Genomic DNA, 22,801 nt, shown 5'->3' on the forward strand with positions numbered 1-22,801 from the left:
GGTCTAAGGAGATGCCAGTGCCCCAGGGCTGTCTTTCAGTGTCCTGACTCTATTCACTAAAGATCCCATGGCACTTATCGTATGAGTAGGGGTGTTAACCCCGGTGTTGTGGCTAAATTCCCAATCTGGCCCTCATACCATCATGGCCACCTAATCATCCATCATGGCCACCTAATCAATCGGCTCATTTGTCCCCTCTCCTCCCAACGTTAACTCTTCCCCATGTCGTTGCTGTAAGAGAATATGTTCTCAGTCAATTTACCTGGTAAAATAAGGGTCAATGTAATAAACCTCAGACTCTAACATCTGTCACAAGATGGATGTCGAGTCTAGAATACCCAGTGGAACTGTAATGTAATCCTATTTCTTGACTGTTATGGCCATTTTTCTTTGACCACAAAATTGTTTTGGGACAGATTCCCCAAAATGATTTGGCCCTATCTTATGACAAGCAAATTGTGCATCACAGACAAATCAAAGTTTCAACACAGTTTTGACTTTTGATCAAGGAAGGCAGCACTGCAACAGCAGCAGTGTTCAACTTTCACCTGTCCTCGCATGACATTATTTCAATTTATAATAAAATTATACCTCAGCGATGACAGTGTGATATTAATAATTACATTTTGAGGAAGAGCCTGTCTCACCTTGGACACGCCGTCCTCACTCGCCTGAGCCTTGCGGCGGAGCTGCATCAGCTGCCACAAGTCGTTGACCGGTGTTGTGGTTGAGGCCATGCGGCTCATAAGATCTGTACCGCTAGGAAGCTTCTCCAGCGCGGCCATCTGTCTCTCTATATGCCGAAGTTTGTCTTCCATGTGATGGTACGGGTTAGAGGACTTGGTCAGATGCGGGCCATGGGGCTCCTGTGGCGGGGCATCCTGCTCTCTCCAGCCGGTGGTCACATTTTGGATTTTCAGGTGTCCTAGGATTTTCAGGTGCATTGAAGTTGACAGCTCCAACTTCAGGTGTCCCGATCGACAGGTTCACCAAATCGAACAAACTAATGTCAGCTGACATTTTGTCTCACACTACTTTTGAGTTAATGTTATTAAAAAGTATTTACGAGGGATATGAAAGATATATCTTCTTCCAATATTGTCATCTTATTTTTAAAAATGAAACGCCAGAATGATTCAATTAAATAACATAAGATAAAAAAACGACAGGATCGAATACAAAAAAAATTGAAATGTAAAATTATAGAAAAAAATACTCTTTGATTCTTCTGTACTAAATAAAATGTGTCTGTAAATTAGAATAAAATATTCCCTACACAGTTACTTTTCAACACCTTTTCGTTGCTACTCAATATCGGTTGTTTCTTATTTCAATGCCATTTCTAACCTTGTTTTAGAAATTGTTGCAATTTGGTTCTCTCTCACGCCTACCATAGAACCGTATTGGACGTAACAATAACAGTGAGTACAGTTCTCTTTTGTGATTGGATGTAGCCTCCTTCCATTACACAATAATTGCATCCCACATTGTGACTCACAGCGTCCCTGGTTGCTGAGCAACAAGGCAGAGGCGGGCATCACATCCTCATCAGGTAGGACAAGGGTTGTGTTGTTGAGAAAGTATGCAAAGCATCACCTGTTCTCACCCCAGGTAGGCAAAAAGGAGCATACGGACACGAAAAAAAGGCTCAAAATAACAATTTTATAATAATAAAAATGTTTAAAAAACAAGCGTGCATATCCTGGTGCCTTTCTAAGTAACTACATTCAAGTATAAAATCTAGTTCATAATCCAAAACACATAGTTATTCCCTCAAAATCCCATTGATTGCCTCACATCCAATAGCTCTGGCTCTGAACAATCTTCAAACTCAGTTTTTCATGTGTCACAGAACTGAACTCTACATCAAGCAATCCACACAATGAATGAAATGATTCATGAATTAGACTACACATTTTTGGCAAGGAGGAGCACAAACACTGTAAACAGTTTGTGACCTCAATCGAAATTGCATGATGAAAATGTAGAACAAAAAATGCTTGATGTTTGCAGAGTGCAAAGGCCATTGTTTCAATGTGAGTTCTAAATAAAACCATAGCCTTATAAACTCATAAGCTCAAGAGTTCTTCAATGTGACATTTTAACAGAGCAATATAACTTAGAGCAGTTTAGACATAAAAATTCTGGTCTACATTTTGTAATACACCATTCATCCAACAGCCATGCCATCATCCTCAATACACTATGGCCTTTTGGATCCCACTTTTGACAAAACCTATGGAATACTACAGATACTCTGAAAATGTGATGCAAATATTGACAAAGAAATAACATTTAGAGCATTGTTCAACAATTTCGTACAGATATCACTATAACAAAAATAATTTAAATTGCAATAAGCTAGTGTATCTGCGTCTTGATAATTTCTCCCTTTATGACAAATGCCATCTTACAAGAAATCTAGATGCAGTGGAGTCCTGATAAATGCAATGGCTTGGGAGTGTTCTAAATATGTATACTAAACCTGAGCATGCAGAAGTGAAAAGTGTATTTGAATTGATAAACTGTGCTGCATGTAAACAGAGTTTGTACATTTCCAATGTGCGCTTATCAAGAATCGACTGTACTACATTTTCTTCTTCTATCAAATTTAAGTAGTATAATAAGATTCATGTTGAGACTGGAAACCTTGCTAGGAATAGCAGTCTAGCCAAGCCTTAGTCAATGACTGCTGCACATTGAACCCAACCAGCTGAACATCTACATGAAGACAGAAGCACAGTGAATGACATTGAACATGAAAATAAAGGCTCCTCTGTGCACAACTGATTCACTCCAAGTAAAGTAAAATATACAGTATTTAAGTGTATCTTCCACTTGAAAGGCAAACATCAATAGAGCTGTGAATGACTGTGCTAAAACAATGTTACTACAGTCTGCTTATTGGAATCAATAGAGCTGTGAATGACTGTGCTAAAACAGTGTTACTAGTCTCTGCTTATTGGAATCAATAGAGCTGTGAATGACTGTGCTAAAACAGTGTTACTAGTCTCTGCTTATTGGAATCAATAGAGCTGTGAATGACTGTGCTAAAACAGTGTTACTAGTCTCTGCTTATTGGAATCAATAGAGCTGTGAATGACTGTGCTAAAACAGTGTTACTAGTCTCTGCTTATTGGAATCAATAGAGCTGTGAATGACTGTGCTAAAACAGCGTTACTACAGTCTCTGCTTATTGGAATCAATAGAGCTGTGAATGACTGTGCTAAAACAGCGTTACTACAGTCTCTGCTTATTGGAATCAATAGAGCTGTGAATGACTGTACTAAAACAGCGTTACTACAGTCTCTGCTTATTGGAATCAATAGAGCTGTGAATGACTGTGCTAAAACAGCGTTACTACAGTCTGCTTATTGGGGCTGAGGTGGGCCAGTCAAACTGTCAGTTGAAGGATTCCAGAGGATAGCTAGGTTGATAGGAAGCTGTTACACCGACTCTTCCCCGGATGACCCGTCCAGCTGTGAATAGCTCCTCTCACCGTGACCCCCTCCTCCCATAGGTTGTCATATGCTGTCATAGTCAGTGTCCCGTCGGCTGGAGACCACCACCCACTCAGCCACGAAGAAGGATAGCGTGCCCAGGAAGCCCACCACAACCATGATGAGCAGCTGCCAGTGCAGCAGGAGATAGTTACTGTAGAAGAAGGCCAGGGCTGCAGTGATGGACTGTGGAGGACAAGAGCACCAAGTTACACCACTGTAATACAGCAACTGTGGTTAGCAAGTATGGGGAATCATCAAGGGATATACCAAGCAAATAGCTCAATGTTATATTTCTTCAAATCATTCAGAGTAATACATTATCACCATAGATAGCAAACCATATCGTGTGTGTAGGCCTAACAGATATCAATGTACCTGAACAAACTTGAAAACGGCAAAGGCAGGAGCGCTGTCCTCCCGGAACATGAATCCCACAATGCTCAGCAGTTGGGTGTTGAAGCAGCTGTCCCCCAGGCCCAGCAGAAAGCTGCACAGCAGAGCCACCTCAACACTGAACAAACAACACAACAGGTTAAGCAATTAAGGCAACGCCACACCACCTCAACACTGAACAGACAACATCCCAGGTTAATACAGACATGAAACCTTACACAATCTGCAGTAACCCGATAGAGTTCAAATGCAATTATGCACTACTGCTACACTTAACATAATGCTCATGTCCTGACCTGCTATATTCTTATGCAAACTACGTAGAATTGTTGTAATAGTAATCTATGGTCATTGTTTTATGGGCCAACTGAGTAAGCCCTGCTGTGTACCTGGGGGTGATGTATGCCTGCAGGTGTGTGCCCTCTTCTGGGGCAATAGGGGCATCACTGGCAATGTTCAAGAAGATCAGGTAAAAGGCCACGAAGTGAGTGATCAGCCCCAGCAGCACGACCGGGTTCCTCCCAAACCGGTTGCACTTGTTCAGCATCCCAAACACGCCCCCTCCTGGACAAACAGAGGCACAGCAAAAACAGAAGCGTTGACTTCCTAGAATCATCAGTCCCTTCCTGTCAACCAGTTTATCTGCTTTCCAAACCTCACGTGTATCATGTGATCCGAAACAGCACTGAAGATAAAAAATGACTTTGACTCACCCAGGATCTCTCCCAGGCCAATGAAAATGCCAGAGAGACCAATCAGACTCTTAGCGTCATCCCCAAATTGAGTCATGGCTCCTATACATGTCCCGTATACCCCACTGTAAAATGTCAACTCTAGGCCTGAAGGTGGGGAAGGAGCAAGAGTTACACACATAGAACCTATGGTTATGCATTCAAACATACTCAATGTCAATTGAATATGCAGCCGTTTATATTTCTATACTGGCATCCACTGAAAGAAGTTCCTCATATTGGAAATAGCCCAAACCATTTTTTCCCTGAATTATTTGGAATGAATTTGCCCACCTGTGTATGCTATGGAGATACTCAGCAGTAGCATCTCTTTAGTGACAGACAACTGCAACGCTTTCTCTGTAAGAAGAGGGCACATATCAGTCAGCTGAGCTCTGAGCCTTTGTTGCTGACATGACAGATTGAAGTAAGAAGCAACCAATGAACTCTGACTCACTGAAAGCATCCAGAGCCTGGGAACCGAGACCTGGAGTCGCTCTGCAAGGAAGAGAAATCCATAAATAAACTTACGTACAGCCTTTCCAGACATAAAGGAATACAGGATTATCCAGATTCAACCCAGGCCTATGGAGGAATACAAAGTACCTTACATACAACAGCAGGTACAGAATGCACAAACACCATTTGTATGGCATATCTATTAGTATATCAATATTTGACATGTGTATGTATGCATGACAACAAGCGTAATTCTGGTCAATAAAAGGTAGATAAGGAAAAATGTTCTTGTGCTAGTTTACTCTAACGTTAGACCTAGACCATGTTTTCCATCCCAGCCTGTCTGCAGACTGCACTCACACGACGATAGAGGTGCTCTCTGTGGACTCAGTCTGCAGCAGTGACTCAGACGCCTCGGAGGGTGTGGCCTCAGGCTCCGGCTTCTGGATCAGGAAGAACAGAAAGCTGCCCACCAGGCTGATGACTGTGAGAGAGATGAAAACCGTCTGGCGATCCTTGTCTAGACACACAAACACACAGCACGCGTCAGCAACTTATGGCCAAAATGAGATTTCCTCATTGTGTCAAGTGAACTTATGGAATGCTAGATACTATAAAAAGGAAAGGGGAAAGGACTCATGAATCTAAGTAGAATACATTCAAAAGATAGCTACATTGTTATAGTAAAAAGTTAACCAAAACTGATGACATACCTGATATGTGAACATGGCCATGCCAGGCAAAATAAATATACATGTTTCCAAAGAATAAGCTGCAAAATGGGATAGATACATGTTAGGCAGTCCAACACCATGGATTCAGTACCAGAGTAAACAAGATGTGGTAAACAGTGATGCAATCAATACAGTTATGCTGATAAGAAGAAGTACCTGAACTGTAGCAAGGCCCAGAAAATACCACTGTTCCTGCCGATGGTGGCATCTGTAGAGTTGATGGTGAGTAGGTTCCCCTGAGCTGTCCACAATACTAGGCCACAGATGGAAAGAGATTGAAAGAGAAAAGAAAGAGGGTTATGTGGTGATAGGAAATACAAGTCGTTAATTCTCAAGTAAGAATAACACAGTCTTCTTACTTGCAGCTGCTATTCCAACAACTACAGACGCTGTGTAGAAGCTCCAAGTGTAGGGGTGGATGAACATGGCAATGTATCCACTGATGGAAATAAAACATTGGACAGTGTTAACATCACGAATAAGCTAATGAAAACAAGTACTTTATGCACACTCAGAGAGAATAGATAAATAAACAGTTCTGTAAATAGGTATAGGCTACAGTGGGTTGATTTAAAGAAAGGTCAAAAGAGTGTGCTCACCTGTATACTAGTCCACTAAAGAACATGGACAACTGGGGTCCTATAACAGCCACTACTGAGGGAGCAATCAGGTTGGATGCAGAGAAAACTCCATAGATGATGGCCATGCTACATGTAAAGACACATGTAAAAACGAATCAGATGATATTGCGCCAATGTAATACCACTAGATTCATAGAAAATGTTAGCAACATGGCTACAAGTGCAGGCATTTTTTTCAATAAGGATGTGTTTGAATAAAAAAAAGCCTGGTGTTTGCCTGTCACGGGTGGTGTCATTAAGATGTCCATAAAGGCCAACAGCAGCAATTAAATCACAGACGAGGCCCTACAACACCACAGTCATATGCATGTTATTTACGAAATACCTCAGGAAACTGGGATATTGTAGAGAACTGAAAGTCAACTTTGTTGCCTCAAGTGGGCAGATTCAATTACTTACCTTTGGAGACCTCTTTGAGAGAGAGAGACAGGGTTACAATTTTCCAACAGTTCTAATCTATACCATAGGAGCCACATAAGTCAAAGTCACAGTATTTCAGCATCATAATGAATTACCTTGTGTATCCACTCCCATGGAATTCAGTACTGTTGAAACTCTTGATCACAGTTTGCTGAAAAAGCATGAGACATAAACAATTGACACCATCAATATTAACTTCCCCTGTAGGTTCCCTGCAGTTGTGTGGCTTGAATTTGTATGTATCATTTGTCAGTTTAACCATACCTCTATATTGCCACATGTTTGGAAAGCAGTGAACATGAACATAAATCCAAAACCCAGGATTATGATGTTCAAGAGTGTCTTTCCCTCTGGACCCATGCTTGCTGCAGGGTGTCACTGTAATATTACTTGACGAAATGGGTTAGTTAAAAAACCTCTGAAGGGGTCCACAGCTCATCTGAAAAAGAACAGAATCAAAACAACCTTGGCGACAAATCTGTAGAAAGGATGCTATACTATGAATATTAGCTATTGTCAAGACACTACATATCTAGGTAAATCTGCTACCAAATAATCACTATAGTAAGTATTTCCTTGCTTTAGTCTGTTTAGCCACTTGAGAAGAAAACAATTTACCGAGTCGGTGCTGCACTGTATAGTCCTTGTTTGTGCAAGCTACATAGTTAGCAAACCAATAACGACTTGTGGAGATACCATATGGACTCAAATCCTAGAAAGAATCCAACAATAATGTACTAGGCTACGATACTTTTCTCCCGTCTAGTGTAAAAATGGTCTTTGAATATTTTTCACAGTGACCAAAACTGTTCGTCATGTGAGATAGTCAGCTGACATTTTAAGGTGTACAACCCAAAGCCCACTGGGAAACTGAGTTTATTTGCTATAGTCTGACGGCAATCTCGTTTCCGGGTCAAAAAATTTAAAAACATTACTAAATTGAAAGTATTTTCCATTTGTGTCCCCTCCGAGTAATTTGTATATAATATAATATATTTTGGTGCATTGAATTAGGATTTTAAAATGTGTAATTTGAAGATGTGTTGCTTTTCCCTCCAAATAAATACGCAGCAGCGTTACTCGTCAACCTCATTCAACGAGGAGGAGCAAGGGACAACATCTCGTTCTAACAAATGGTCGGTGCTAAGGAAATCGTCATAAATTTGGAAAGCTATATTGCATTTTTTAAAGAAAAACTCGACATATTGCGAGCAGGCTGATTAAGTACGATCATTTTAATCAAAAACTTTAAGCGGGTGTTGACCTTTCACCCACATTTTCTGGTAGTACCGTTGCGTGTTTGTTAGCTAGGCTAACTAAGGCGCTATCTGCAACATGAGTTATGGTAGGCCCCCGCCCGATGTTGAGGGCATGACTTCTCTTAAAGTTGATAATCTGACGTACCGAACCTCACCTGAGACCCTTCGCCGTGTCTTTGAAAAGTATGGTAGGGTAGGAGATGTTTACATCCCCCGAGATCGTTATACGAAAGAGAGCAGAGGGTTCTCCTTTGTGCGATTCCATGACAAGCGGGACGCAGAGGATGCGATGGACGCAATGGATGGTGCCGTGCTGGACGGACGCGAGCTAAGAGTCCAGATGGCCCGTTACGGACGTCCCCCAGATTCTCATCATGGAGGCGGTGGTGACCGTGGAGATCGTGGTGACCGTCGGCGTGGAGGTGCACCCCGGAGGTACGGGGGTGATGGCCGACGAAGTAGGAGGTAAGAGCTGAGCACATGGTTAAGTAGTTGCTCTAGCTCTCCTTCGATTGGGTCGTTTTTCATTGTTAGCTATGTGATAATTTTTGAATTAACGTTAGCCATGATGTATAGTGTTTGTTTGGGAACTTGAATGTTGCAACGGTACCTTTATGGCCCTTGTTTCAATTATGTAGCGTCAATCAGCCACCATTACAAGCATGGTTCATTGACCTGGTAACTTAGCAGCGTTTTGAGGGTGTTGTGGCCTTACGTTTACAACTGTTTTTAGATAGGCGATACCGCGACATAACGAACTTACTCTCGTTTCTCCTCACCAGTCCGAGGCGTCGGAGACGCAGCAGATCCCGGAGCAGAAGCCGATCTCGTTCCCGCAGCCGCTCCCGCAACACCCGATCAAGGTCTCGTTCCTACTCTCGCTCCAAGTCTCGCTCCCCCAAGAGAGACAAGGTGAAGTCCCCGTCCAGGTCCCGCTCCAGATCCAAGTCTCCTAAGTCAAAGTCCCGTTCCAGGAGCCACACCCCTGCGGAAAGAGCATCAAGATCAAGATCCAAGAGCCAGCCCAAGTCACCTGGGGAGAATGGAGCTGAAACCCCATAGATGACTGACAAAATGGTAAGTGTTGGGCAAGGAGATGGGACCTTAACACTACCTTTTTGTAAATTGTTTGAGGTGAAGTCTAGCGTTACACTAGATTGTATGAATAGCATGGGGGTGATGTGTGGGATGGATTTGCACTAAGTGTCCCTTTTCCATGGTTATCTGTGGTTGAATAGAAGGGGGTTGGTTGTGGGATGTCTTGACAATGTGAACTGCTTTATGTTTTTCCTCCTCAAAGTGGTTATGCATATTACTGTAACACTGGGCATGGCAAAGAGGAATGGAAAACTGTCCCATATGGTGGTTGCCAGGAACCCACATTTGATGGATTTTGGACTATTCCTTTCACAATTTTGTTCTGTCCTGCCCAATGTTCCAGTTCATTATCAGTGTAGAGGAAATTTAGGTCCATTCTTGCATTGTACATATGTGGCATTTGAGAATACATTTTTAACATAAAAATAAAATGTTCATAAAAAAAATCTGGAATTCTCTCCTCCAAGCTGCGGAATCCTGTTTGCAAAAGAGGAGTTTGAGGCAGTATGAGCAGTTAGTGAGCTGGGTGTGTGAGCTGTCCGGGCACCTGCTGCTGTGGGGGTTGCTATGGAGCAGGCCGGTTGCAGGTTGCAGTCAGTGTTGGGGTGGTGTTGAGGTACGTCTGCAGGACAATGGACAGAAGCCTTGCATTGTCCTCCAGGTCATGCTCTCTGCTTTTTGGGGGCAAAGACTTGTGCTCAGGAGGGAACCAAGGTTTGTCTGACTGGTTTCTCATGACAAGATTTCTCATTTTTGTGAAGCCCGGGCGTCTCGACGTTTGGTTCCTTCCTTGAACCCAAAAATTTTAACCCTCAGGAATGGGTTTGCATAGCTTTTGATTTGGCTCTTTCTTTCAAATGTAGACTAGTTTCCTACTAATATGGGGGAAATGTGCTATGCACATGAAGTTGGCATTACATTGCCAGCTGATTACACCATACATATGGCCTGGAGGTGTCTCCATGTCTATCTGAAGGGAGGGGTGGTAGTTAACAAGTCGTCGCCACTTCATTACTAGAGGTTGAAAACAAAATTGAGTTATTTGTTTTCCAACACCCGTTTCTTACATTCTTGTCTTTCAAACATTTTTCAGATGAGATGCCAATGAGGACGTCACACTTCAGACTGAGGACCCTGTCCATACAATGATTTCTGTGTAAAAGGTTATTGTTGTATCTTGATCAGAAGGCTTTGTGTATTCTTTTTTTTTAATGTTTTGCCCATACTGCTTGTCTTTTGTTGTGCAATGTTTAACAAAATTAACTATACTTAATGTGCTTTTGCAGTAGATGGTCTAAAACTGCTTGGATTTCAATTTGCTGGACTGCATGGCTATTTTAGTTATCTAAAACTGTCATAGTGAAGATTTGATGGCCTAGCCTTTACAACTGTTATTTTGGGTTTCATGAAGGCCATTACAGAAGTTCAAATGGCTAGGGCTTTTAGAATAAGTATGAAAAGAACTAGGCACAGATTTACTTGCAGGTCAACTTGCCATGTAGCTTTGTTTAATTTCATTGTGACTCTAATCTTCTCTCCTGTATTTTTTTGTGCACTAGGCGCAGTTGTGTAGCAGTTGAGTATTGCTGGTTAGCTGTTAAGGTGGCGTGTTGCAGTGCTTGGCTGTTTCCAGTGTTCTCCGGAATGCCCCTGTGGCTACAATGCTGTGATGGTGGCCAACTTAAATGGCTGCTACAAATTCACCATCGGTAGAATGCCTGTCTTTCAACAAGTTAAAATGTTCTCTAATTCAGAGCACTAAGTATGGTGTGCTAATTTTGTTTAATGCATTCTGTCTTGCCCTTTGTGCATTCCTTTTCCCCCTTGCAAGAGTCTGTATAGGTGTCCAATGTGAAAGCTAATAAAAATAGTCTTCTAAAACATTTGGGTTATCAATTTATTCTAAAACTTTAACAGAACACTACTATACAACTTAAACTATTTTATAATGCATTGAGTTTTGAACCCTTGGGTCTTGACTATTTGGTGACTTTAACTGTGCCTTGCTGGCAGTAACTGAAGGATAAGTTGACAATTTTGTCTTTTTCATTCAGCTTTCCTTGTCCTCGGTTATAATCATTTGTACATTATGGCTTCCAGGAAGTGTTGCCCCAGCTAGTTGATCTTTGTTGGCATGGAACTTCTCCAGTGGAATGTTGAGACACTTCAAGTTCCATTTGTGCAGCAATGCCTCTATGGACCAGTCGGCACTGAAACATGAAGATAAAGAATCAAAATGAGTAATGTTTACTTGACATTGACTGACAGCCATGGACTGGTCCTGAAAGGCATACCTTCTCTCTTGGTAAGTTGTCCAAAATTGGGCCTCATGGTTTTTTCTCAAGAGGAAGGAGATGGTCACCAGGACATTCTCAATATCTGAAAGTTGTAAATTCACAGTTGAGTTACAGATCTGAACAATCTGCTCAAATTCTTCCATACTAACCGGTCAGTCTGAACTCGCCTTCAGGCTCATAGAAAACATCTGATCCCAAGATGTCTAATGGAGGGAGGAGCAGAAGGTCTGGGGAGACCTCTCCCCGGGTAATACCCACCACAAGCACATTGGGCAGTAAATTCACTTCACAGGTGCGCCTACAGTTCTCCAGAAACAGTGGAAGTTCTGCACTGTCTGACAAGATCACTTGTGCCCCACACTTCACTGCCACCACACCAGGTAAACTCACGCCAGCCCCAAGCTGTGAACAAACAGCAGTGCATTCTGATTAAATAGTTTGTTTTAGAATCAAGTTACACATTTACATGGTAAATAAGTGAATTGTAGACTGCTTGTGAATTAGTTTGGTTCAGTAAATTACCTCAAGCACTGTTTTGCGCATCAGCTCTTCCCTATGTGTCCACACACATTGTGCTAATACCACTGCACAGGGCCATGCATGCATCCCATATTGTGGATCAAGGACCTAGTACAGAGGGGAGAAACGACAAGATTACGGTTCACATGAATGTCAACTTCCATTGATTCAGAAAAGTCTGTCTTCTGTACTCCTCTCCAAGGAACTCGGCGGGCTTCAGGGCCAATTACCACAATGCAGTTGTAGGCGAACAATATTATTTACAGAAACATCGCTGGTTCCAAATGGCAAAAGTGTGGAGAAAGTGCGCAAAAACCTCAGGGATGGAAACATTCAGTGGTTACTTTGGGTCCTCGTAATCTTCGAATGTGAACGATTTCTGCACTGTTGGATATTTCCGTTGCTCTGTTTTCCATTTACCATCCCAATTGTGAGAGTAAATAAATTCAGTGGTAAAACAATACGTTCACTATCATAAAACCCGTCTCTTCAACAAAAAAAACAGACACGCTTGCGACTGTCTGCTGGAGGACGGGGAAAACTAGAACGTATACAGCCAATGACATGTGCTAATGACTGGTGGGAAGGCCTATTCCACATTTTATCCAATCGGTTTTCTCGGATGTATGGCTCGCTCTTATGTGGCCAACGAGCTTCCTACGGCTCAGGGTGGGCGGCCTTCAAATTGTAGGGACCCCGGGTTTGGTTGCGAGAGCATTGTTGTAGCTAGCTGCTTAGCTAATTTCATCTGGGCAGCTTCCTCCTCGCTATTAAAAGTGATCTTAGAACAGAATCTTAATTTTAAGGCCAACGTGTCGTGTTTCAGTAACACCAACAAAGTACTCGTATGAAGTTGCTTACCGTTTAACTTTAACTCCAGACTAGCCACTCAATTAACGTTCGCTTCACTACTAGCAAGTCAAGCTAGCAAATGTGTTTGTCTATGCACCCCAGTCTAGCTAGCTAGCTAACTCAAGTCCCTAAATTCGCAGGAATGAACCATAAAAGTAAGAAGAGGATCAAAGAGGCGAAGCGGAGCGCCAGACCTGAGCTGAAGGACTCTTCAGACTGGACGAAACATGACTATTGCGAGACTTTCGATGTGTCACACCGCTCAGTGAAGGTAAACTGTCCGTAGCAAGCTATCTAGGCTAGCTAGCCATGTTAGCTCTTTCAACACGTTTCACCTTACAAAACCAGTGCCGATGGTCACGTAGGCTGCTGCTGCACTTTCAGCGCACCAGCGGTTTTCATTGGCGCAACTGTCAAATCGGTCAGTCTGGACTCAAACACTGTGTGCCACAGCCCATTCCGTTAATTATTGACCACATTAGTTTGACGGTGTATAGTGAATTTTTTGTGAAATCGTGACATTGTTACATTTGTATTTCATTGAGGCTTACATGTGATTATTAGCCAGTCACCACCAACAGGTAGCCAGCCTACTGACCCATGACAGCTGATGGTATTTTTGTCCACCTCGATCCACCGTTTATATTTTATAAGAAGAGTGTAATTGTATTATGTCTGTAGGAATTATTGCCCTTGTCCTCAGAGATAAACAACTACCATGGTTAGGAAAGCCCATACCTTTTCCACAGTGTGTTCTGATAAAACACTGTTATATTGACACAATCACTACAACAATGTATGATTGATAATGCATTGATCTTACAACCAACTTCATTGTTAACTGTATGTTTGAAATAAGCCCACTGGAGGGCATTTTCTTTGCTCCATGTGGGACACTGGGTTATTGCCAAGTGGTTCAGCAGGAGATTTGTTTTCATCACAAGAGTTAAGAAGGGCTGCTCTGGGTTGCTAAGAATACCCATGACACTCGAAGCTTAGGTAGTTTCAAGAGTTGTCCTATAGGTTAACAACTCATCTCAGCATTTTTGTTTCATTCCTCTTTTGGGGTTGAGCTTCTGAACTTAACCTTAACTAGTAACCGAAAGGTTGCAGGATCGAATCCCCGAGCTGACAAGGTAAACATGTCATTCTGCCCCTGAACCAGGCAGTTAACCCACTGTTCCTAGGCTGTCATTGAAAATGAGAATTGGTTCTTAACTGACTTGCCTAGTTAAATACATTTTAAAAAGGTTACTTTCAGACACCGTCATTCCATGTAAAAGCAGAACAAAAATGCACATGACCTTTTGTATTCCCTTTGTCCCAGATCAGACTATATCAAATGGTCTTCCTCTGAGTCAACTCCTTAATGTTCCAGTTGGTTGCATTGCATTCAAAAACAGTTGATCTTTTATTGTGATGCAGTTCTGTAAAACACTCAACCTCAATCCGTGAGACCAATACTAGGCCCAATGACTGGGAAGCATTAAGTCAGAAATGACTAGTATTCCCTTTGAATTCAGTACAACGTAATTTATATTGGTAGAAAGGTTATTGATTAAAGTAGTCGTACATTCATGAAATGTAGCCCTCAACCCTCTCTCTTTCACACACACAAACTGAAATGACATATGCGTCTCACAGGACAATGTTGAGCGTGTGGACACCCTGCGTCTCAGCGCAGAGGAGTTCATCCAGCGCTTCGAGAGGCCCTACAAACCTGTGGTGCTGCTCAACTGTCAGGACACCTGGCCCGCCCGCGAGAAGTGGACCATGGAGCGCCTCAAACGTAAGTACCGCAACCAGAAGTTCAAGTGTGGTGAGGACAACGACGGTTACTCTGTGAAGATGAAGATGAAGTACTACGTGGAGTACCTTGAGTCCACACAGGACGACAGCCCACTCTATATCTTCGACAGCAGCTACGGCGAGCACGCCAAGCGCCATAAACTGCTGGAGGACTATCAGGTGCCAGTTTACTTTAGGGACGACCTCTTCCAGTTCGCCGGGGAGAAGCGCCGGCCTCCTTACAGGTAAGAGCTATTCTCAGTAACATTGTTAACTAAAATAGCTGCAATGTTATTGTATGTTCTGTGAAGTTGAACTAACTCTAACACATGTCCCTTTATTTTTGTCTTTTTTCTCAGATGGTTTGTAATGGGTCCTGCCCGCTCTGGCACTGGCATCCACATTGACCCGCTGGGTACGAGTGCCTGGAATGCCCTGGTGCAGGGGCACAAGCGCTGGTGCTTGTTCCCCACCCACACGCCCCGGGAGCTGATCAAGGTGACCCGGGAGGACGGGGGCAACCAGCAGGACGAGGCCATCACCTGGTTTAACGTGGTGTACCCACGCACCCAGCAGCCAACCTGGCCTGCTGAGTTCAGACCCCTGGAGATTCTGCAGGGACCAGGGGAGACTGTGTTTGTCCCTGGTCAGTGGGCTACTGCTGCCATTTTATAGATGTCTGGTCTGTCTTTCACTTTGAATACTGTTTGACTGGAGAGAGAGAAGTAGTTTTAATCTTCAGCGATTTTGAATCATTTGTCAAGATCTGAAAAGGCCAGGGTTCAGTTAGTTAAGAAATATATTATATAAAAGTAGGGCAGAACATACAGTGAGTATGAAAGGTTTTTGATGAGAAGTGAAATACCAATGTTATGTGCTGTGAAGACATAATTTATAGCTGTGTGTATATGTACATATACGTATATATACAGTACCAGTCAAAAGTTTGGACATACCTACTCATTCAAGGTTTTTTCTTTATTTTTAGTATTTTCTACATTGTAGAATAATAGTGAAGACATCAAAACTATGAAATAACACATATGGAATCATGTAGTAACCAAAAAAGTGTTAAACAAATCAAAATATATTTTATATTAGCCACCCTTTGCCTTGATGACAGCTTTGCACACTCTTGGCATTCTCTCAACCAGCTTTATGAGGTAGTCACCTGGAATGTGTTTCAATTAACAGGTGTGCTTTGTAAAACATTCATTTGTGGAATTTCTTTCCTTAATGTGTTTGAGCCAATCAGTTGTGTTGTGACAAGGTAGGGGTGGTATACTGAAGATAGCCTAAAATAGTAAAAATAAAGAAAAACCCTTGAATGAGTAGATGTGTCCAAACTTTTGACTGGTACTGTATATATGTGTGTGTATACGTGTGTGTGTGTGTATATGTATGTCATACACTCACCAGCCAGTTTATTAGATACACCCATCTAGTACTGGGTTGGACCCCCCCTTTGCCTCCAGAACAGCCTGAAATCTTTGGAGCATGGATTCTACAAAATGTCGGAAACATTTGTTGCTCAATTGATATCAAGGGACCCTAACGTGTGGCAGGAAAACATTCCCCACTCCAATACACCACTGCCACCAGCCTGTACCAGGCAGGATGGGTCCATGGACTCATGCTGCTTACGCCAAATTCTGACTCTGCCATCAGCATGACGCAACAGGAACCAGGATTCGTAGGACCAGGCAATGATTTTCCACTTTCCAATTGTCCAGTGTTGGTGATCGCGTGCCCACTGCAGCAGCGTCGTCTTGTTTTTAGCTGATAGAAGTGGAACCCTCTGGTCGTCTGCTGCAATAGCCCATCCGTGACAAGGGCCGAAGAGTTGTGCGCTCTGAGATGACGTTCACACCACTGTTGTACTGCGCCGTTATTTGTCTGTTTGTGGCCAGCCTGTTAGCTTACATGATTCTTCACATTCTCCCTCGACCTCTCATCCATGAGAGAGGTCACAGGACTGCTGCTGACTGGATGTTTTTTGTTTGTCTCACCATTCTCTGTAAACCCTAGACACTGTCGTGCGTGAAAAGCCCAGGAGGGTGGCAGTTTCTGAGATACTGGAACTGATGAGCCTGGTATTTCGCTACACTCGCATTAACATCTGCTAACCATGTGTATGTGACAAATAAAATTTGATTTGATGGTACCAACGATCATACCAAACTCAGTCGCTTAGGTCACTCGTTTTACCCATTCTAACGTTTAATCGAGCAGTAACTTGATGCCTCTCTGCCTGCTTTCTATAGTAAGCCACAGCCACATGACTCACTGTCTGTAGGAGCGATCCATTTTGTATGTAATTAACTTTCCGGTGATATGCCATGTGTGTATTCACAGCTTTTCACTATGTAGCTGGGCTATCCTAGCTATCAAGTTTCTGCTAGATCCCTCCATGAATATCAACATGAAGTGTAGCCACCACCTTGTTTACAACCACACTTACTGTAGGGCTCAGTGATCGACATGGTTGCAGAGGTTAATCCAGTATTACTGACCTACCCTAATACCCTGCATCCTCCTGCGTTAACTGACTGACAAGACGGGATTAAACTCTGTTTCCTTTGGATCTGGTCCAGATCTTGAACTTTTCCTATTTACTCAAGTTGGAGACCAGAATATTAGGTCCTGATGGCTGAGAGAGTGTATGTGAGGGAGTGTGTTTGATTCAAGAGCAGAACCCTGTTGGACAGGCTGTTCTGTCTCCTCTGAAGATGTCCATCCATACCTTACTATTTCTGTCTATCCACCCATCTCTTCCTCCACTCCATAAAGGTCTTGTAAACTAATAACTAAGATTTTCATCAAAATGTCCTCGGACAGAGTATGTTTTCTGCCATGTGAGAAGGTCAGATGGTGTATTTTTGTACTTGGGCCATTCTGTGTTTTCTTTTCTGTGGTTTGGTGATCCGAAACCTAATCCTGGTCATCTCTGTTGTTCTCTAGGAGGCTGGTGGCATGTGGTTCTCAACATGGACACCACCATCGCTATCACTCAGAACTTTGCCAGCACCACCAACTTCCCCATCGTGTGGCATAAAACTGTGCGGGGCCGGCCCAAGTTATCAAGGAAGTGGTATCGGTAAGCACTCCTAACAGAACCCCCACAGCTGTAGGAACACCTCATGAAAGAAGAAACTTTAAAATATTTTGTCTGTCGGGAGGCTGTGGAATATGAGGAACAATTCTGCACACGCTGGGTTTTGCGTCAATGTTTATTTGGACCAATTACGATTTAGTAGGGGTGAACTTTCACCTGACATCTTTAGAATTTTCGGATGGGAAGGGGTTAGTTTGGCCCATAGATGGCCGAGATGATTATAAAAGAGGGGATGTGAACCTCTAGAGCCTCCAAACTCGTTTTTTCATTGTTTCCCTCTAATCAGGGACTGATTTAGACCTGGGACACCAGGTGTGTGCAATTCATTATCAGGTAGAACTGAAAACCAGCAGGCTCCGGACCTCGTAGGGTAAGAGTTGAATACATCTGGTCTATAGGATCCGCCCTGGTTCTGTCACTCGCACTAGGCCAAACATCTCACGACCACCCCCCCCCCCATCAAATCCAGTACCTGGTCAGAGGGCAGCATTCATGTAAGATTTGGTTCTGGGCTTCCAAACTTATGGGAACCAATAAAAAGTGTGTTGGCAGGTTCTGTAAAGAATGGGTCCTTCCCGCTCTGGCACTGGCATCCACATTGAACCTCTGGGTACGAGTGCCTGGGATGTCCTGGTGCAAAGGCACAAGTGCTGATGCTTCTTCCCCACCCACGAGACCCGGGAGCAGCGAGGACCAAAAGCCCCAGTCCATACATCGGGCAACATTTTCGTGGTCCAAAGGGGCACTGATTTGTGCAAAAACTACTGCAAACTCATTTATAATCTGGCAGCGTAATTTAATTTGTAGCTTCTTCAACAATGTGCATTATATTGTGTGATTATTTAACTAGAGTTTGATAACCAAGCAATACATAAATAGTCGCTTCCTTATAATGGACCTCGCTGAAGAGATGTTTCAAATTAAATCATACTGCCAGATTGAGGTTTATAGTAGTTTTTGCAAAAATGTCACCCATAGCTACCTTTGTAGGTACCTCAATGGGAAAATACATTGTAGAAGAATGGCCTCTGATATTCCTTTGCATGGTATTTAATGATAATGTTCTAATATATTTGCACCCAGATCCACTAACTTCCACAAGGAGGGTATTTATTGTCATACATAAAATCTCTTTTAGTATCCTGAAGCAGGAGAGGCCAGACATGGCTACCTTGGCAGACAAAGTGGACCTCCAGGAATCGACTGGCATCGCCTCGGACAGCTCCAGTGACTCTTCCTCCTCCTCTTCCTCCAGCTCCTCTGACTCAGACTCAGAGGTACATCCTGTTCCCTCAAAAAACACACATACAGTGTGACATTCACACACATGAATATACAGTAGCCCCCTACTCTAGGGACCCCTGAGCTTTGTGTAAGATAGAGGGCAGCAGGCACCTGTTCACATGCGGGCAGATGTCACGGGGTCTGCCACACATGTGCATGTGAAACGGCCACACGTACTGTATAGCCACACACTTCCCCTCACTCTGAAAGGCTGTAATGCAAAGGTCCTGTCTCTCTCACTACTGCATGCAGGCAACAACATGCCTTGATATTACATTTAGAAGGCAGTCAGAGATGATGGAAGAAATTACAAGTTACTATGAGCATATATTACACACCCCTGCCTTAACACGCTCCTATATAATGTCTTTCATGTTAAGGTTATATTGTTCCCTCTAAGTTGTCCTGCTGGGTCACAGAAACGTGTCCACGGGTCTTGGGTTTCTGGAACTGGGGGAACTGGTGTTGAATAGCTTGGTGGACAGCATGCCCCTCCAGTTACATATACATCCATATCAGGTTGGGCTGTTGGGTGGAGGTTGGGGGTTACCCTTGTGTAATGGTTGGTAGGCCCTGCCTTCCCCCTGGAGAGAATATTCTGTTCTGCTGACTTAGGTATTCTATATAGGAGCGTGTTAAGGGCCTCCCGGGTGGCGCAGTGGTCTAGGGCACTGCATCGCAGTGCTAGTTGCGCCACCAGAGTCTCTGGGTTCGCGCCCAGGCTCTGTCGCAGCCTGCCGCAACCGGGTGGTCCGTGGGGCGACGCACAATTGGCATAGCGTCGTCCGGGTTAGGGAGGGTTTGGCCGGTAGGGATATCCTTGTCTCAGTATGTAAAATGTAATAAAATGTATGCACTCTACTGTAAGTCGCTCTGGATAAGAGCGTCTGCTAAATGACTAAAATGTAATGTAATGTATTCTACTGGTTGAACAAGAACACTACTGTCATCAGATGATTGTCTGTATATAGCATGTTAAATTGGTAATGTTAAATTGGAACGGGTGTTTGTGAGTAGACAGTGTGTATGAGGGACAGTGACACCTAGTCCCCCCTATTATGTAAATGGAATGTAATAGATATGTAGTATGTTCTATGGAGAGATGTATCCAAGACCTCCCCCGCCTCTCTGGTTTGCCCCTCTCCCCTGCAGGCTGAGTCGGGCTCGGAGGGGGACGCCATGTCTCACAGGCGGAAGAAGAGGAAGACATGTGGCATGATATCCAACGGAGACAGCAGCACCAAGGACGACTGTGTCAGCAAAGAGCGCAGCTCCTCCCGGTGACCCCCTCGCTCCGCCCCGGCTCTCCAAAAGGCCACACCCAGGGGGACTCTCGCATGAAGAGCGGCCAATTTATTTGTTTTCATTTGTGTATCTCCAAAGGAGAGTCTGGTGACCCTCTGTCAGTCTGTTGGATAGATAAGAGGGCCAGCCTAACCTTAGGCTGTGATAAAGGAGATTCCCCCTGAGGCGCGGACCTCTTGGAGATTTATCTGCCACCGCTCAGCTTCTAGTCAAACGTCAATCTATATTGCTGTTGCTTGTGGGGTGTGGGAAGAGCAGTATTTCAGTGCGAGGGAGGGGTGTTGACCTTTGGAGAGAGGTGGGCTTATGCCTTGATGTACACCAGGAACTGGGGCTGAGGCAGGGAGCCTATCAGGCTGGCCTGTCTCCTCTACAGTGCCATGGTCTTATGTTGCTCAGTGGGGAAATGTTTTCTATTCACAGTGAGATGATGGATAGATGGATAGATGTGCTTTGGATTGACTTTACTTTGCAGTACATGGGATGCCAGTTGAGTTTTATCATGGCAGAGTTGACCATCTTTAGATATTAAAGTGTACTGTGAGTTTTATAAGTTGATACTGTATGACAGGGTAAGGGTGGAGGGAGATGCTGCCTTCTTAGTCTGCAAAAAAGCCACTGATTCTTTATTTAACATTTCTGCTTTCATCCTCTGGGCTTCTTTTGCTAGTAACAGTTGAACTGGTATGCGTATGTACTGCAATTAATACAGTTAATTCAGTTTCAGTTAATTAAATTAAACCGTTAGCAAATCAACAGTCCATAATCCAGTCAAGACCATTTAACAGATCTAGAAAGCAATGAAAAGATTGCATAGTGGCATTTCTCTTTCATGTCATAATTATCTGCTGTTGGCATCTGTAGTGCAGACTAATGCACACATGTCTAGTGAAACAACAGCTTTTTCAAGACTTAGCCCAAGTCATCCATCAACAACTGTGAAGGCCAAGGGATCCCCCCCTGACTTAGATTTAGCCGGTTCAGCTTGACATTCAAAAGCTTGACCTTTTAGGAGGAAATTGCCTATACTACACTCCCTTAGCTCCAGGTTGGGTAAGATTATCACTCTCAGGTGCCACAAATGAATGTTGGGCTATCGACAACAAAATTCCACCCAAGAAACAACAATATTGCCTGGTTATGTAATGTTTCTATGACTTTAATTATTATTATATATATTTTTATATTTAACCTTTATTTAGCTAGGCAAGTCAGCTAAAAACAAATTTTTATTTACAATAACGGCCTACCCTGGCCAAACCTGGACGACGCTGGGCCAATTGTGCGCCGCCCAATGGGACTCCCAATCATGGCCAGATGTGATACAGCCTGGATACGAACCAGGGACTGTAGTGATGCCTCTTGCACTGAGATGCAGTGCCTTAGACCGCTGCACCACTCGGGATTAATTTAATTACGTATGGGTTACTCACACAATTTTCAAAATTGTATGATAACAATCGTTATTGTCTCTTGTGTAAAAGTGTGCCCTTTGCTGCTATATTAATCAACATTTTAAGATGAATGAAATCAAACTATTCAATTTATTTGACATTACACGGCTATACTGTAGATCAGGGGTGTCAAACAAAAAACCAAAAAATCCCCTAATTTTGCGGAGAACGATCTCAATTGACATGCCTAAAACCACATCGAAACTGTGTAGAAATTATAGTGGACATAATTTTATAGTCTCTAAACTGTCCAGCTTGTTAACAGTCATCGGAATGAAAGCTAGACAGTCGGGGAGCAAAGAAAATTTGATGGATAGAGAACTATTTTTTTTGCCAATTTTGACAGCAAGGAATATAACCAATACAAGTGGACCTCAGTGAAGACAGAATGTGGCCCTTTGGGGCAAAATGAGTATAACACCCCTGTTGTAGATGCTGGTTTCTTAGACCCAAATCATGCCCATTCCTGGTCCAAAAAGCACTTTCAGAGAAGTCTATCACGGATGCCTTTTAGTCCAAGATTAGAATTAACCTCTTTCCAGGAAAGGAGCCCGAGGTGTTTGATCTTGTGTTTTCATTCTGAGCCACCATTTTATATTCTCCATCGCATACAGAAGGGGGCACCAATGCCAGAGTTTTCACACTAGCTTGGCACTAGTGTGTGGGGGTTACAGTCCAGAAGATACAGTTGTGTTGAAAGTAGAAATGAGGGCTGGCACAGGGAAAAGTTTAAACATATTGTAGGCCTTGTAGTTGCACATCTTGATCTTATTTCTCTGTGTAGTACAGCTAAGGGGGTTTGTGAAATGTTGCAAATACATTTTATGTGAGGGGATAGGTAGATATTTTGGACAGACTAAATTCATGGTTCTTTCCACGTGGCTTCTAGGTTATGTGGCATATGCTGCTCTACAATGATTCAACTGCTTTGTATTTTGTTCGTGTAAAT

The 22,801-nt window shown here is 43.2% G+C and overlaps 4 protein-coding genes across 12 annotated transcripts; 2 read left to right on the top strand and 2 right to left on the bottom strand.

Annotated features, from left to right (window-relative positions):
* Positions 1–1,641: 1,641 nt before the first annotated feature.
* mfsd11 (major facilitator superfamily domain containing 11) lies at positions 1,642–10,642 on the bottom strand. Of its 2 annotated transcripts, none has more exons than XM_038984714.1 (14): positions 8,904–10,642; positions 7,146–7,320; positions 6,977–7,032; positions 6,420–6,527; positions 6,180–6,259; positions 5,977–6,073; positions 5,800–5,858; positions 5,447–5,606; positions 5,085–5,125; positions 4,922–4,987; positions 4,610–4,735; positions 4,286–4,460; positions 3,879–4,014; positions 1,642–3,686 (listed from the first exon to the last, which is right to left on the bottom strand). In XM_038984714.1, exons 2-14 carry the CDS (start codon positions 7,239–7,241, stop codon positions 3,525–3,527), a joined length of 1,362 nt encoding a protein of 453 aa, XP_038840642.1. In that variant the 5' UTR covers positions 7,242–7,320; positions 8,904–10,642; the 3' UTR covers positions 1,642–3,524. The 2 variants fall into 2 exon arrangements, with proteins under 2 accessions (XP_038840642.1, XP_038840634.1); XM_038984706.1 differs by lacking the exon at positions 8,904–10,642 and adding an exon at positions 7,500–7,704.
* On the top strand, positions 7,974–11,119 carry LOC120039250 (serine/arginine-rich splicing factor 2-like). Of its 6 annotated transcripts, XR_005475366.1 has the most exons (5): positions 7,974–8,605; positions 8,923–9,217; positions 9,706–9,854; positions 10,332–10,401; positions 10,798–11,119. XR_005475366.1 is itself a non-coding variant. In XM_038984719.1 (3 exons), the coding sequence occupies exons 1-2, from the start codon at positions 8,217–8,219 to the stop codon at positions 9,200–9,202; spliced, it is 669 nt and encodes a 222-aa protein (XP_038840647.1). In that variant the 5' UTR covers positions 7,974–8,216; the 3' UTR covers positions 9,203–9,217; positions 10,332–11,119. The 6 variants fall into 6 exon arrangements, 3 of the variants coding, with proteins under 3 accessions (XP_038840647.1, XP_038840656.1, XP_038840653.1); XR_005475362.1 differs by having other exon boundaries at positions 10,332–11,119; XR_005475365.1 differs by lacking the exon at positions 9,706–9,854.
* On the bottom strand, positions 11,118–13,311 carry LOC120039292 (methyltransferase-like protein 23). 3 transcript variants are annotated; one of them, XM_038984758.1, is made up of 5 exons: positions 13,101–13,311; positions 12,058–12,162; positions 11,703–11,937; positions 11,533–11,617; positions 11,118–11,448 (listed from the first exon to the last, which is right to left on the bottom strand). In XM_038984758.1, the coding sequence occupies exons 2-5, from the start codon at positions 12,139–12,141 to the stop codon at positions 11,289–11,291; spliced, it is 564 nt and encodes a 187-aa protein (XP_038840686.1). In that variant the 5' UTR covers positions 12,142–12,162; positions 13,101–13,311; the 3' UTR covers positions 11,118–11,288. The 3 variants fall into 3 exon arrangements, with proteins under 3 accessions (XP_038840686.1, XP_038840669.1, XP_038840677.1); XM_038984741.1 differs by having other exon boundaries at positions 11,685–11,937; XM_038984749.1 differs by having other exon boundaries at positions 11,685–11,937; positions 12,916–13,311.
* Positions 12,740–21,046, top strand: LOC120039236 (bifunctional arginine demethylase and lysyl-hydroxylase JMJD6-like). Its single transcript, XM_038984718.1, has 6 exons — positions 12,740–13,177; positions 14,551–14,939; positions 15,054–15,340; positions 17,656–17,791; positions 18,948–19,086; positions 20,246–21,046. The coding sequence occupies exons 1-6, from the start codon at positions 13,049–13,051 to the stop codon at positions 20,375–20,377; spliced, it is 1,212 nt and encodes a 403-aa protein (XP_038840646.1). The 5' UTR covers positions 12,740–13,048; the 3' UTR covers positions 20,378–21,046.
* The last annotated feature ends 1,755 nt before the right edge of the window (positions 21,047–22,801 follow it).

The sequence above is a fragment of the Salvelinus namaycush genome, chromosome 3 (genome assembly GCF_016432855.1).
Source record: "Salvelinus namaycush isolate Seneca chromosome 3, SaNama_1.0, whole genome shotgun sequence".
Taxonomy (NCBI): Eukaryota; Metazoa; Chordata; class Actinopteri; order Salmoniformes; family Salmonidae; genus Salvelinus; species Salvelinus namaycush.

Coding starts and splice junctions, on each gene's coding strand:
- mfsd11 (XM_038984714.1), bottom strand. CDS start 7,241: ATGGGTCCAGAGGGAAAGACACTCTTGAACATCATAATCCTGGGTTTT. Junction 6,260..6,419: donor TTTAGTGGACTAGTATACAG/GTGAGCACACTC, acceptor TATTTCCATCAG/TGGATACATTGCCATGTTCA. Junction 5,859..5,976: donor TGGGCCTTGCTACAGTTCAG/GTACTTCTTCTT, acceptor CCCATTTTGCAG/CTTATTCTTTGGAAACATGT.
- LOC120039292 (XM_038984741.1), bottom strand. CDS start 12,141: ATGCATGCATGGCCCTGTGCAGTGGTATTAGCACAATGTGTGTGGACA. Junction 11,938..12,057: donor TGCGCAAAACAGTGCTTGAG/GTAATTTACTGA, acceptor GTTTGTTCACAG/CTTGGGGCTGGCGTGAGTTT. Junction 11,618..11,684: donor AGGCGAGTTCAGACTGACCG/GTTAGTATGGAA, acceptor TACAACTTTCAG/ATATTGAGAATGTCCTGGTG.
- LOC120039250 (XM_038984719.1), top strand. CDS start 8,217: ATGAGTTATGGTAGGCCCCCGCCCGATGTTGAGGGCATGACTTCTCTT. Junction 8,606..8,922: donor GATGGCCGACGAAGTAGGAG/GTAAGAGCTGAG, acceptor TCTCCTCACCAG/TCCGAGGCGTCGGAGACGCA.
- LOC120039236 (XM_038984718.1), top strand. CDS start 13,049: ATGAACCATAAAAGTAAGAAGAGGATCAAAGAGGCGAAGCGGAGCGCC. Junction 13,178..14,550: donor TGTCACACCGCTCAGTGAAG/GTAAACTGTCCG, acceptor TGCGTCTCACAG/GACAATGTTGAGCGTGTGGA. Junction 19,087..20,245: donor CCTCTGACTCAGACTCAGAG/GTACATCCTGTT, acceptor TCTCCCCTGCAG/GCTGAGTCGGGCTCGGAGGG.